The sequence below is a fragment of the Trachemys scripta genome, chromosome 3, assembly GCF_013100865.1.
Source record: "Trachemys scripta elegans isolate TJP31775 chromosome 3, CAS_Tse_1.0, whole genome shotgun sequence".
NCBI lineage: Eukaryota > Metazoa > Chordata > Testudines > Emydidae > Trachemys > Trachemys scripta.
In genome coordinates, this window is record NC_048300.1 from 189,447,556 (window position 1) to 189,463,677 (window position 16,122).

The 16,122-nt window shown below is 41.5% G+C and overlaps 1 protein-coding gene across 11 annotated transcripts in view; it reads left to right on the forward strand.

Annotated features, from left to right (window-relative positions):
- The window catches only part of SUPT3H (SPT3 homolog, SAGA and STAGA complex component), a 438,440-nt gene that overhangs the window by 228,133 nt on the left and 194,185 nt on the right, over positions 1–16,122 (forward strand). For all 11 annotated transcript variants that reach the window (XM_034766666.1, XM_034766665.1, XM_034766667.1 and 8 more), the window contains one exon: positions 6,658–6,742. In XM_034766666.1, the coding sequence (XP_034622557.1) occupies positions 6,658–6,742 (85 nt within the window). The remainder of the gene's footprint in view (positions 1–6,657; positions 6,743–16,122) is intronic.

Here is a 16,122-nt window from a genome sequence, read left to right on the forward strand (position 1 = left end):
CAAGAGTGTGTGTGTGTATAGTGGTGAATCTGCTTTTACATATCTCTAGTTAATGGTCAAATATGGAATTCTAGAGATCAAATTTGATGTATCCTTTTGGAAATCTGAATGGAGCAAAAAAAGATCTGGGGCAAAATTCACCTCTTAGATCTGTGTATTGGAACTTGTCTCTGCTATTTCTTCGCTCTGCATATGTGTGGAGCTGTCAGTTACATCAGTGGGAGATCTATGCATGCAGGATAGCACAGTATCTCAGTGGAGAGCCAATGCCCTAATCAGAGAGCAGAATTTTGCCCTCAGTTTTTTGTTTTCAGAAAAATTGTCCATTTATTGAGATATTTATATTATGTATTCATTGTTTAATATTAATATAGGCCATGGTTTGTTGAATCCACAGTTTTAGTATGGTAGTAGCCAGCCATTTACTTGCGCTGTTCCAAATTTGGTTTTAGGAACAAAGGCAAATAATTTTAAATTTTAAGATACCAGTATAAAATAATGATCAGTGTGTTCTGGTCATGACGGTGCTGAATCCTTTTAGTTTAGATCCAGCATAGGCTAGTTAGGGCATATGTAAATGAGTTGGATATTTGCGAAGAATTTGTGCTTTCACTACATATTGTATTTAATCATTTTAATAAAAACATTAATAGAATTACTGATACATTTATTAATCCTAATATGTATAAGTAAATAGATTTAGGTTTGTGGATTACTTACTGTATGTCATGTCAGAGAGCAATATGAACATGAGTGATCTATTTTTATATACAGTGTCTACACACTGTCCAAATATTTACATTTAAAAGAAAATTGATAGGACCATAATTTGACTGCTGTGCTGTACTCCAAAATATCATAATAAGGTATCTGAAATTATAATTTATCATTTTATAGCCATTTACTCAGTCAGCTGGAGTTCTGATAGGAACTGTACAAACACATAGGCTACATCACCACTATGAGATTTCCCCAGCTTTGTCCACATACTCTCACTAGTTCACATTGAGCTAGCATGAGTATAAATAGCAATGTAGCTGCGGTAGCATGGGTAGAGGAAACAGAGGTATGGATTAGCCATGCTGAGTACATTCCCTCCTGAAACCACTAGATATGAGCACAGGACTATATATGTTACTTTACATGAGCAGGGGAATCGCACTCCTAGCTTGTACTTTAGCTGAAGTAAGAGAGAGTCCCTGCCCCAAAGAGCTTACAGTCTAAATAAACAAGAAAGGCAAAAGGTATGGCGTAAATTAAAAAAATAGGACTGGAAAGAGACATCTGTTGGACACTGTTTGAATGTTTTCTTCTTGATTGTTCAAGCTACGAATGTATATATAAAACCATTAGAATTTCAATAGGTGTGCAGAAATGATTAGGGCCATTTTACTAGAAGAAAAGAAAAAGATCCTACTATCTACCTACTTCGCTGTTGTAATTCCAAGGCAAAGGAAATTAGGTTGCCCCGAAGTAGTCTTGAAAATCATTTTATTAGAATAGAGAAAGAGTGCACGTGTTAGGAAGCATCAGTCCAGTATATTCAGTTGTCAATCGGATACTTGAATTGAGGTTATAGGTAAAGAGTATTTTGGTTCATTAAAGTGCAGACATGTCCGCCATTATGAAACTACAATATAACATCTTATTTATTTGGGGCCATATTCTTTGAGTAGAGTCCCTATGGGTGCTCAATCTCCCCTGACTAGAGATGGAGCAATTAGCAGTCCATTTATGGATAGTTTACTTCTTTAAAAAAAATTTCTTAGCTTGTTTTAGTGTTTTTCTTTTTAATCTCATAGTTTCCATTCATTTTTTCTCTTCTCCTTTTTTGAAAAACTAAAAGAAAAGCCTTAAAAATGTTTGCTTTACCCCTTCACACACCTGCCTCCCCCTCCCCCATGACTGGAGATTGTCCCCAGCAAGGGGCATGCCGGGTTCTCCTGGGTTTGAGGTGCCTCTCCTGTAAGGAGTCTATTCTGGTAACAGATGGTCTTTCCCACTGTCATTCCCTCAGGGAGGACCACGTTCCACAGAAGTGTACCTTCTGTCAGCAGCTGAAAACCAGATCCTGAAAAAAATGGGAATTGAAAGTGTAGCTGCTCCTCATGGAGGGAGCTCTTCAGCCTGTGACTGACCCATGCCCAGAGTCTCCCAGGTGACATCAGTCTTTTCTGCAGTCTTCTACTCCAAGGCTGGTGAACTGAGAGAGAAATCCTTGGATTCTCCACATAAGACCAAAAAGAGATCTGTCAGCCCCAAACCAGCCAGAGGAAATTTCTGGCACATTCAGTCTCCCTATGGCACTGAAGGTGCCTAAGCATGGTAGCCACAGACTGCATGGGTCTAGTGTGTCGGATACTTCTGGTATGCCTAATGACCTATGGGCACAGGCACTGAAGCAGCAGTACCACTGGTCAGGGACAGAAGTGGAGACAATGTCACCTCAAGGCAGACGGCGTCGGTATGGACGTTCACATCAGTAACGACTTTGAGCAACCATCACTGGACTGCTCTGTGAAGCCAAAGTCTCCAACTCCCTCGGTACTGCTGATTCAATATTAGCAATCACTGACGGTACCGACTACTGTGGCACCACAGGAATTTAGCTTCTCATGGTATCTGAGGTACCAGAGCCTCTTCTAATCGGTACTGGGGCCCTGGTACCAGACATATCTTGAGCCCAAGAATCACCACCAGCACCGAGCCTTGAACCTCCGCTCTCTGTATTGGCTCCACCATTTTCCAGTGACCAGGAGGGGGGTCCTCTTCCATCACTCTCATCATGCTTCCTCTTGCTATCAACCCGGGACTGCCCAGTCATACTCTCGTTCTGGACAACCCCAGTGGTATGACCAATCGGGGGATCAACCACCCATGCTTTTTCCACTGCCCACTGGTCCTATTGGGATCCATGGGCAGCCTGTAGGTACCATGCCTCCTGGGCATCTAGTGTGACCCACTGGGAGACTGCGAGGCATTCCCCCTCAGCCACCATCTCTAGTACCTAAGAACCTCCTGAGGAGATCTTGGAGGAGCCAGGAGGTCAGACTAGAGGAGAGGGTTACACCACTTACTAACATCTCTTCTTCCTCTCCAGATAAGGCAGTAATGTCCCCTCCACTGTCTATGGCAGATGATTTTAAAGTCTTCCAAGACCTGACTAAGGATGGCAGATACCTTACAAGTATCTCTTGAGAAGGTTAAAAGACACTCACCATAAGCTTCTGGATATCCTACATACATCCTCCTCCTCCTCCTCCAGGATAGCTCTCCCCATCAATAAGGCGCTTTTGGATCCAGCTAACTTTATATGGCAAACGCCAGCATTGGCCACACGAACATGCAAACAGGCTGATAAAAAATAGTATGCATCTCCCCAAGAATGTGGAATTTCTTTTTTCACACCCTCTGCCTAATTCCATTGTAATAGATGCAGTATTATCATCATTAACAGTCTCAACTCCGAAGCCCCAACCTCTCATTAGGGATACTGCTCGGGAGTTTCCTACAGTGGAGCACCCATAGGGACACTATTCAAAGAAGAAGAGGAAGTTACTCATCTTGTGCAGTAGTTATGGTTCTTCGAGATGTGTCCCTCTGTGGGTGCTCCACACCCTGCCCTACTTCCCTCTACTTTGGAGTTTTTGATGGGACTCTGCGGTAGACAAGGAACTGAGGGTGGTTCGCCCACGCAATGCTAATTAGCCTTGAGGCAGAGCATGAGGCGGGGAGAGGGCATGAGAGGGTTGAACGGACACTGCTATCAAGATCTCCTATCCAAAGCGCAGGGATCCACATACACCTACAGTGAAGCACACATAGGGGGACACATCTCGAAGAACTATTGTTACTGCACAAGATGAGTAACTTCCTCTTCTACCACTTTGACTCTCCTCACAGTGAATAGTATCTTATTCCTCAAATACCCCTGTTGTAGAAACTCAGTGTGAGCAAGGGAGGCAGAATTTGGTCCATAAGAAACAAGGTAAAGGGAGATTAGAAAATGTGCTAAGTCTTCTTTCATATCTGCAATGCTATATTATTGAAATGGCTTCTTTGTTTTAACATACGTTTGGTATTATGAAGTTTTGACTGATCCAGGCAACAACCATCCTGTTGGAAGCACATTGGGATGAAAAGGTTTAACTTTCTAAAATAATCGAATCAAAGGTTGGATAGAGAGGGAGCCAAAAGTAGAGGCTGAGATAACCAACAAGGCTTGCAGAATAATGACTTCTGTGTTTTCCTGAGAATCCTGGTGCTAAACTCATTGTTCTTTACAAGTTCTCATGATTATATTGGATGCTTGGAGTGTGCTTGTCAGATGTTACAGCTACTCTGTTTAGTTTGAACCAAGAAGTACTAATAAAGTTTTGTTGTAGATGCGGAGTATCTGTTGCCAGGTAGTAGTAGACTATGGTACTGCACTTCATGCCAGGGAAGAAATTTCCATGTCTTATTTTTATGTGGAAGGAAGAATTGAGGTGAGGGAAAAGTTCTTTAATAAGTTCCTTCTCACTCTTCAGCTCTTAACATACGAGATCTGTATGTAAATAGACAAGGGCTCAGTATTACTACTTATTTTATAGCTGCACATTTCAACATGTAATGTGGCTGATGTGTTAAAAATTTGCGTCCAAGTTATGTGTGTATCATGCAGTGAAGCTGCTGTTTTGTGTGGAAAGTTTTGTTGCAGTGTTAGTGTAAGCATGAGATGTTAAGCAGAGTCCCCAGTCAGAATCCTGGAAGCTTCAGTTCTGCCTGAGTGTGGCTTGGGCTTCCAACCTCAGGGTGTTGGGAGAACAGAAGAGACGTTAGTCACTTTTTAAAAATAAATAGGATCCTACTTGCCTTACATAACAGGGTAGAAATTGGCTAGCCTAATGATCCATTTCCCCTCTTTTATTCCATGTGTTCTCTGATTTCCCCTGGTTTTTCTTTGAATCAGTAGGGTTCTCGGGATTAAGAAGGCTGCTGGTGGTCTAGCGTGTGATTTGCAGATGATGCTGTTAAGAGTAAGGTTAGTTTGGTATTAGACTGAGGAGATCCATAATGTTTGGCCCTGACCTGGCATTTATTACAGATACCTGATTCAGAGAGAGATTTGGCCTCATCCTAGTAAGTGGATACTCTTCTTTTATGCCAGATCACATTAGAGATAGGATAGGGGATGCTGCACCTTACTTCAGTTCTTCCAATACATTGAGGTTCTTCCGTTGAAGCAGTTTAATCATGAGTGCTGTGAACAATTTACTTTCTTTACCAAGAAGTTCTGTTGAATCAAAGTTAGGCTGACAACAAATATCTTTGTGCTGTAAAGCTCTCTCTTTGGTTTTACCAGTATTTCACCTGAATCATTGATTTCCTATTTGTGTCTTTTTCTTTTCAAACCTACCACCACAACTGCTTCTGTAACTATTCCTGTTCTTGTCAATACTGTGCATTTTGAGGTAGGGTTATGTACAGGGCATTGTAGGGCTGAATTATAAAGATCATAGAAGAAAATTCACTTGACAAGGCATCTGTAATAATTCCTAAAAAATCCTTTCTTTTAATCCATAACACTTCCTTCTGAAAGCATGTGTTACTTAGCATTTAGCTTTGGAAAAAGAAGACACTAACATAAACATTTAATGTAAATATTTTGATGAGTAAAAACTTAAAAGGCTGTATGTCAATTTGTAAACAGAAGAGGAAATGATATCCTTACTGTTAGATACCATACTATGATGTGGCTGTAGCTGCTTCATAGAAATTAAAGGTGGTTAAGACCTATTAAATTAATCCTCTTTCTAACATAGGATTGATCTCTACATTTACTACAACTTGGGCTACTCTAGTTTTGTCCCTAGTAGTTGAGCTTTCACTTCTGCTCTTCAGTGGCGATTCCACTCTCTAATACAGAGCCGTAACTAGCTATTTTTGCACCTGAAGCAAGAATATAAAATTGTGCCTCCCCCCCCGTTCCTCTGGCAGTGCCGCCCCCCCTTGGCTCCTCCGGCCACATTGTGGCTATGCTGCGCCCTCGCTGCTCCGGCTGCGCCGCTACCCCCTTGGCTCCTCCATCCGCGCTGTGCTCGCCACCCCNCATTCCTCCAGCCGCGCCGTGCCCCCCCTGCTTCTGCAGCCGCCCCATCCCCCCCCTTGCGCCTCGCTCCTCCGGCCGCACCGCAACAGCACCTCCCCCCATCTTTTTTTTTTTTTTTTTTTGCTTGGAGCTGAGGCAAAAAAGTTAGACCCGGCCCTGCGCTCCCTGCCCCAGCTCACCTCTGCTCCGCCTCTGACTCCTTGGGCCTGAGTGCGCCGCTGGTTGTTTCTCCGTGCTTCCAGGCTTCCTGCGCGAACAGCTGATTCGCAGGAAGCGGGAGCGTTCAGGGGAGGAGGTGATTGCGCCCCTCCCCTTTGTGCACCCGAGGCAAGTGCCTCAGTCGCCTCACCCTTGTTACGGCACTGCTCTAATATATCTCACTGTGTTAAGATTTGTTCCTCTGATATTCATCCTCAGTGCTCTCTTCCTTAATTTAATCAATTCATCTTCAATTCACAAAAAGTTTAAATACGGGTGACTTTTTCATTTTGCTTGGTTTCATGTAAGGTTTTTGTTTTTGTTTTTCTTCCAATTTGGTAGCCTTACGTGAAACATTTTTTTTCCAGGTTTTCCTTAGGGGATGTTCGCAGGCCCCTTCATGAAACAGCAGTATTAGTGGAAGATATCATCCACATGCAGCTGATTAATTTGGTAAGAATATCTTTAGTCTTTTGATTACAATGTGTTCCTTGTGGGTACAACCCAATCTTTTCTGTAAGAATATTGAGGCTATATGTTACAATGTAGTGACTATACTTAGAGAAAAGGAGGACTCCCTTTAGAATACCTAAACAACATTCCATCCAGGATAGTCCAGAGCAGGGGTAGGCAACCTATGGCACGCGTGCTGAAGGTGGCACGCGAGCTGATTTTCAGTGGCACTCACACTGCCCGGGTCCTGGCCACCGGTCCAGGGGGCTCTGCATTTTAATTTAATTTTAAATGAAGCTTCTTAAACATTTTATAAACCTTATTTACTTTACATACAATAATAGTTTAGTTATCTATTATAGACTTCTAGAAAGAGACCTTCTAAAAACGTTAAAATGTATTGCTGGCACGCAAAACCTTATATTAGAGTGAATAAATGAAGACTCGGCACACCACTTCTGAAAAGCTGCCGACCCCCGATCTAGCGAAATCACTGCTGAGAATCACAAAGGCACTACCTTTTCCCACATGTTCAGTGTTAAACTTCCAGAGATGAAGGGTGTCAGATCCAAGTGAAAACCCCTTTCCACCCACCCAGTAGGACTGCTGTGAAAGCAATCCAAGCCTCTGTGCTCTGGATCCCCTGGGGAGTTTTAAGCTTCTGGAGCCTGAACAGCGTCTAACCACTGCCCCAATCTTGGGTCCCGCAGCACAGTCTCGGGGTGCAGACCTATTATCTGGCACCCCCTCCCAGTGTTGGAACCTGCTGTCCAGCCTCCTAGTCCCTCTAGGCACAGTGCACTCCCCTTTCCCAGAACTCCACCCCAAAGGTATGAAACTTTTGGTTTACAGTTTAACTTTTTCAGGTGCATGTAGTAGTTGTTATGCATATACACATACATTTTGTACATTGTTTAACACATTAATGCTCTTTTATCCTTAATCATGTAAAGCACAGTTCATACAAAACAATAAACACTATATTTATGTCCTTGCCTCAGTTTCCTCATCACTCCAGGGCATTCTTTGGGCTGGGTCTGAGTCTGTTGGGTGGTCCAGAGTCCTTGAAACCATCTGGGCTCAGGAAAGTATGTAGGGCCCCCCTACCTCATAAGACTGCTACTTGCTTGTTGACCTCTCCTTCATGAGCCCCTTACCCACATCTGTGAACTTGCTTTCTCCTGCCCCACTTCCTGTCTGGTTCTCCTGTTCCTGTGTGGCTTTGTTCTGTCTTCTGGGTAACTTTCCATTGTTCCTGCCTTTTCCCTTCCCTTCAGCGAAAGTGGATTTTCAAGGCTTAGCTACTTTTTAGCATAATCTTTTGTCAGGTTTAAGTACCATCATTAACCTTTAGTTCCCACTGTATTTGTGTGGGGTGTATGTGCGAAGTGGCTTGTTAGCAGTGATGGATCCATGTACATATAGGCATTTATGATACAACACTTTCTCATAATACAACTTTATAATATCAGTCTCATAAATTGCAGAGATATAGCCCTAGTTCATCACACAGGGCATATGGTTTGTTTCTGGTTCTATGTAACTATATGTGTGTAATTCCAGACCCAGCTAAACTGGGGGTAAAACTGGTTGAAATTTTTCAAAGAACAAATTTTCCATTGAAAAATAGCCTTTTCCTTTTCAAAACTAAGAGATTTCTCAAACTATTGACATTTTCATTTTTGTGTGATGTTTTAAAACAATTATCAAAAACATTATCAAAATGTTTGACATTTTTTATTAGTGAATACTTAATGAAAAATTTATAATATTTTCAGTTAAAAAAACCAAACCTGACTTTATTAAAAATGGTGTCCAAAAAGTTGTATTAAAATCAAAATGGGCCTGTTTTGAACCCTGTGAAATTCAAGCAACTTTGAAATTTTGATTTTTTTTTTTTTGTTAATTAAAAATAAAATCAACCATGTCTACCGAGGACTTTATATTGAGAAATTATTGTCTCAAACCAGGAAGAGAAGCCCTTGTTCCCTGTATTTTGACACTTGGTATTATTGCAACTCCATAAGACCATACAAATGACAATTTTAAAATGTTATCTAGTTTACATTTTTACAAAACATTTAGGTATATTATTCTACTGTGTGTCCCCCAAAATTGTGTAAGCATAGCAGGACATTTTTTAGATGTCTGAACATGCACCTGAACAATAGTGAACCTCACTATAAATTAATAATTAATGCTTTTTTATAGTTCATTTTAAAAAACTTCAATATTGGAATTACAGGATTTGGTCTGAACCACATCATAAAGGATAAGATGAAATTTCCAATTTTTTAAAAGAAAAAATTAAGATATTAAGAAAAATCAGTTTGTCATCTTGACCTAATAACCATGTACATAATCATAAGATTTTTTTTTACAGTTGTCTCCTTAATCATACGTAATTATGGCCACAGCTTTACTCTTCCTTTAGTGGCAATGGAATGAGGATTATTTATTTTATTGGACCATTAATGCTTAGCTGAACTTTAGAGTAAAATTTGTGTTTGACACAAATTTGACCTGTGGCCTTGCAGTCTTTTCTTTTGAATAAATAAATAATGAATTCCTTTAGCTGGGTACTTAGTCGATGGCCATGACCCTAGGTTAACCCTAAATGGTGTCTAGGAGCATGTATGGTTTCCTGTCAGGAGGAAGAATGGGAATAGACCAGCAGACAAACTGTTTTTCTAACCTCTCACCTTTTGGCCCAAAACAGCACTTTATTTCAAGGGAAGTGAAAGTATCTTTAATAGCTCATTGTTTTGACCTTTGACACCTACAGGACGGAACTCTTAAATCATGGCCTTTTATATATGCCAGGGTGGGCTTCTGGAAATGATTTTTGCACATTCGTTATCCTATAATATTTCACATTCTTACTGAGCTGTTATTAAATATTCATACTGTCTTTTCATTTTTTAGATAACTATACCTATATGAGCGTATTAAAACACACACTAACTTTGTAATAAACGCTTGTTGTAAACTTTTTGCACAGTGCCTATATTCCAATCATGTTGCTCAAGATACCGTGCTACATAAATCTCATTATGCAATTGATTATTTTCCTCCTGAAAACTGAGATACATTTTTGACATATTTGTCTACTATTTGATTTAAGAAGCTGTTTGTGTATGTGATGCAAGGTCAACGTGTTGTTGTATACATCTTTCTTAGTAGGCATTTGTAGGAAGAGCAAATACTTGATTAAATCCAGATATGTGCTTCCAAAATAAGTTGCCATCTTGATTAGCACTGATGGGTTGACTTTTGATATCTCTGAAGTTTATAGTTCTGACTTCCTATTTTTAAAATTTATCCGAACCCTATTAAAGAAGGGGCTAGTTTGGACAGATTTATATGGTAGCTACTTTGAACCATAATATACGTCATGAAGTCTGGCTGTCCTGGGGAATGACAACACAAAACAAGACAAATCCTTGGAAAGAATGCTGCTTTGAGATTAATGCATCGTGATTGCTACCAGAAAGAATCTCTTTGGTGTACTGAATAATGCACTACAAATAGAAATGGCAAGTTTTTCACCACTATTATATAATTCAAGTAGGTGCTAAGCTGTAGTAGGCAGAAAAATATCAGATCAGTATAATAGTACAGTACATGCAAACTGCATACATTACTATAATAATGCTAGGAAATTAACCATGCTAATATTGTTTAAATATATTTCTATATTTTAATTATGATACATTTTTGGATATTTGCAGAACACTCAATAGAAAGCAAAAAACAATAAGCAAGGATAGAATGAAAATAGGCACAAGGAACTTTGCCTAGGCATATTCTCAATATGTCAAAATAATTATATGAAACAAATATTTTAAAGTTCAAAATAATTAATTACATTTCCCCTCCCACAGAGCACAGTAGCAGTTTTTATTCCAAAGTCAAGTTCATCGGGGGTCTGGAGTACATTTCCAGGGACGAACCTTGCTGAATGAAAGTTTTTGTTCAAATGTTTAAAAACTGATTTGTGTTTATTTATAAATTATTTAATAATAATTCTTAGATTTTATTTATTTATTTGTATTGCAGTAGCACTTAGATGCTCCATTCAAGGCTCTGTTGTACTGGGTGTTGTACGCACACGAATAGAAGCCATTGCGCCAAAGAACTTAAAATCTAAGCTAAAGGAAATTGATTGCTCCTGGACAGGTTATTGCATAGACATAAAACAGATATTTTCAGTAGTAGCTACTGTACTCCTAAAAAGTAGACCAAATATCTTACAAAAGACAATAGAAAAGTTAATAATGAAGAAAGACTATTAATGACGATACTTTGCTAAGCTCTTCACAAACATTAAGTGATGAATTAATTTTCACAAGACCGCTGTAATGTTCTTATTCCTGCTTTATAGATAGGGAAAAGGTTTTAACTTTCCCACAGTCATGGAAGGCTTCCATCAGAGTAAACACTAGAACTGGTGGGTTCCTGACTCTCTCTCCCATTTTCAGAACACTGCATCACACCTTTTCTGTCTTGATGTGGTGTTATCCATGCCATGGCTACTGGCTACAATGCAGTTATGTGACTGTATAAATGGCAACATAATTCCCTCTTTTTGCTTTTCAGTAGATGCACAGAGATGCTCCAGGGTATAAGCCTTTGTATAAAAAAGTCTCTGGCCCTTATAGTTGCAAAAATAACTTTAATAATTTGAGCCATGTTTAAACTGACACAATTCTGTCTGCTTGACTCTGCAGATAGACTGAAACAATAGCTCTGAAGAAAGTGTGAACTGCCTTATTAATTTCACTGGGATGTTGAATCCAAAATGTAATGATACATTGGCCCCATTCTTGAAAGTTACTCCATGTGGGTGAACCCCAGAGTCAGCATGGAGCAACTTGCAGAATCAGCCATTAGCACTGATGCTATTTCACCTCTGATAATTTTAGCAGAAACATGAAGATAATGCGCATATTCACTGTTGTTGCGTGTAGTGCTAGATTCTGGGGCAGGTGCAGTGAGGCAAATAGTTATTGATACTGGTTGTAGCAGTGGGAAAAGAGGAATTCAAATCTCATCCCTTCAAATTTAAAGCCCAAAAGGGAGAAGGAAAAAGGAGATGTATTCCTTGCCAAGTAGCAAAAAAGCTCAACAATTTCTTGGATGCCAATAACAGAAATTATCTCACTGGGCTCCTTCCTGGGTGCAGAATGCCCCAGTTGTCTCTGACACTGCCAAAACTCATTTTTCCCTCTGACATCTGTAGTGTGGATAGATATTACAATACAAAAATCTGCAATAAATGGAAAATTTGGAAGCAGAGAGAAACAAATAGAATTTAATACCTGTATTTAATTAACATAACACAATATTGTAGAGTCTGTGCTTTCCTGGATTAGAAAGCAGTAAATAGGAAAGGGCTTAGGGGGTGGGGAACGAAGGAGAACACTGCATATCCTGGTTGCGTGTCGTGTATACTTTAGTAGTTCTCAAACTGTGGGTAGGGACCCCAAAGTGGGTCGGGACCCCATTTTAATGGGGTCACCAGGGCTGGCTTAGATTTGCTGGGGCCTGAGCTTGAAGCCCAAACCCCACCGCCTGGGGCTGAATCTGAAGCCCAAGGGCTTCAGCCATGGGCAGAGGGGCTCATGTTACACGCCCCTTGCCTGGGGCTGAAGCCCATGGGCTTCAGCTTTGGCCCCCGTGCCAGGGGCAGTGGGGCTTGGGCGGGCTCAAGCTTCGGTTCCCCGTTCTGGGGTCATATAGTAATTTTTGTTGTCAGAAGGGAGTTGCCTTGCAATGAAGTTTGAGAACCCCTGCTCTAGATGCATAGTAGAAGGGGCATTATATATGAGCTTCCATCTGTTTGCAGCTTGTTGCAAATAATAATAGTACTAAATGTAATACTTATCAGTGCATCAGTTACAGCAGCAGGTTTTGGGAAACAAAACAGGAAATGCTGGGTGAAGTTCATATAAAGAACTAGAAGCAATTAAAATGCAGAAGTAATAAGAACAGAAGAACTGAAAGCATAGTGCTGTTAAATATTGTCCACTATCTTGTTCAGTCTGAGTGACATACTTCTGCCAGTTAATTCACTAATTGCTGTGCAATGTATGGTATTTCCCTATGCTTAAGAGTTATAGTCTGTCCTCAACTATGCACAAGTGCCTCCCATGACAACTGAAGACAGAATTTAGCCCTAAATTCTATTTTATTTGTATTAGTTTCTATATATTGACAAGACTTTTGAAATCTGAGTAAAGAGATGTTAAATTTTATTTCATGAGAAGCATGGTCTGCACACAGGACTGGAAGGCCGAAATCTCAGCTCTGAGGCTGACTTCCTCTGGATTTGAGCAAGTAATTTACAATTTACCTGCCCACATTTCCCAATCTGTAATACAAAGGTTAATGTCTAACTCATTAACTATCCATTGTGTGGTTTTCATATTTTGGAGATAAGTGCTGTTTGTGAGCTAAATATTATTATTGTTTAGTGTTCTTGTACATCAGAGAGACTTAAGACATAGCAATGAAAGAGAGCATATGTACAGAAGTCTCCCTTTCCAACTAGCAAACAGTGTGAAGGTCTTGGCTTCCATTTTTGAGGCATGAAGATCCCCATTCTGTAATTCCATTTTTCCTAGTTCAGACAGTGGGTGAATCCTGACCCCATAAAAGTGAGTTGGAGTTAAGCTGTTGACTGTAGTGGGAGCATGATTTCATCAACTTGCAGTGGGGGAGGTTTAGGTTGGATATTAGGAAAAACTTTTTCACTAGGAGGGTGGTGAAGCACTGGACTGGGTTACCTAGGGAGGTGGTGGAATCTCCTTCCTTAGAGGTTTTTAAGGTCAGGCTTGACAAAGCCCTGGCTGGGATGATTTAGTTGGGGATTGGTCCTGCTTTGAGCAGGGGGTTGGACTAGATGACCTCCTGAGGTCCCTTCCAATCCTAATATTCTATGATTCTGTGATTCAGGGGGTGTAAGTTCTCTTGCCAGCTGATAGAGAAATAAAAGCTACTTCTTCGAGAGATATCCCTGTGGGTGCTCTACTCCAGGTGTTGGTGAGTCCCTGCGCCTTCGCTCGGAGATTTTTACAGCAGTACTCATACCAGTCACTCATACCCCCACCCCCGCTCTGAGTGTACCTGTGCGACCAGTCTCCTCAGTTCCTTCTCTACCATCCCCAGCCTGAGACGGAGCTCAGCAGACTCGTTAGAGACTTTTTCTCTCAGTTTGTTTGAATTCCTTCCTAGTTAGCTAGTTAGTTACCAGTAGTACTTAGTTACCATTTTTCTATCTTTTCTCTTCTGACATGCCTGGCTCCCCAGGCTTTAAGCACTGCTCTACCTGCAATGATGCTATCCCTCTTTCAGATGGCCATTCAAAATGCATAAACTGTTTGGGGGAGACCCAGATACCAGTGTCGTCATCCCAACTCCTCGGCAGCGTCTCAACTCCCTCCGACTAATTTGAAGCCTTGGTCAAGGGTTTAGACAACAACATTCCCACTTCAGCGCTTATACCACATGTCCCTATTTTTGGACACCGCCTACGATCATTCTCCCATCAATGGTAGAACATTACCACTGACAAGTGGGTTATAGAGGTATTCAGTTGGCTATTCCATCCCTTTCCTATTCTTGCTTCCTACCCACGCACCCTCCCTGTCTCTCTTCAGGGACCCTCTCATGAGCAACTGCTCCTCCAAGAAGTACATCATCTCCTTCTATTGGGAGCAGTGGAACTTGTGCCCAAACGACACAGAGGGAAGGGGTTTTATTCCCATTATTTCTTAACAGAAAAGAAAGCCGGGGGATGGCGACCAATCCTCAACCTCAGGTGGCTCAACAAATTTATCAAAAAGCAAAAGTTCAAAATGGGTTACCATCACCACCATAATCCCAGCGCTGGAGCAGGGCGATTGGTTTTCAGCCCTCAACCTACAGGATGCCTATTTTCATGTGACTATGCTTTCAGCCCACAGACGTTTCCTTCGTTTTACCCTCGGCTGACACATTTTCAATATAGGGTGCTACCCTTCGGCCTGTCCACCGTCCCCTGTGTTTTTTCCAAGCTCCTAGCTGTCGTCACTGCCTACGTCAGAAAACAAGGGGTCATAATATTTCCTTACCTCGACGATTGTGTCCTTGAAGCCTCAACATTCGACAAAGTGCTTCAATTCACACAGCTCACCGTTGCTTGTTTCCTATCTCTCGGCCTACAAATAAACAAAAACAAATCCACATTATCTCCTAGCCAGCACCTGGAGTTCATAGGAACACACCTCGATTCCCGGCCGGGAATAGCATCTCTCCCGCCCAATCGCTTCAACACCATAAAACTGTTGGCAACGAAACTTCACAACAGTCCTCAGGTCACTGCTTGAGACTGTCTACAACTATTAGGTCACATGGCCTTGTGCACTTTCGTGGTCCAGAGTGCACGAGTATACAGGAGGTGCTCTAAGCTTGGTTGGCCACGGTATACAGACCAAATGTGCACGCTCTAAACAAGCCACTATCCATACCTTTCAGAGTCAAAGACTCTCTCCTATGGTGGACAGTTCCTTCCAACCTCTGCTCAGGAGTCCCCTTTCTCCAGGATGCTTCATCCCTCATAATGACTACCAATGCATCCCTCACAGGGTGGGGTGCACGCATGTCCCACCACACAGCCCAGGAACTATAGTCTTCAACCGAAACCTCCCTGCACATAAACGTCCTAGAACTTCCGAGCCATACGTAATGCCTGCCATCACTTCCTCCCATTAATCCAGAACCAACAGGTATGGATAATGACAGACAACATCACCTGCATGTTCTATGTAAACAGGCAGGGAGGAGTTCGCTCTCACTCACTTTGCACAGAAGCTATGAAGCTCTGGAATTGGTGCCTTGCGAACAACGTCAGCCGCCTATCTTCCTGGAGCTATGAATACCACAGCAGGCGAATTAAGCAGATGCTTTCCCTGGGATCACGAATGGCAGATAAACGAGATGATCATCCACAACATATTCCGCATTTGGGGCTACCCAACCATAGACCTTTTTGCAATTGCGAAAAACACAAAATGTCCCGAATTTTGCTCCAGAGCGGGACTGGGCAAACATTCCCTGGGAGATGCGTTTATGATCCCATGGCACAAGGACTCACTTTATGCTTTTCCCTCAATACTGGTTCTCCACGGAGTTCTGACAAAGATACGAACAGATCGTGCCACGGTGATTTTGATTGCCCCCTCATGGCCCAGACAACCGTGGTTTCCGTTCCTTACCAGAATGTCAGTTCACCCACCAATTTCATTGCCCCTTACTCCAAATCTCCTATCACAGCAACACGGCCGATTTCTTCACCCCAACCTGTCCATGCTTCACCTCAAAGCTTGGTTTCTACATGG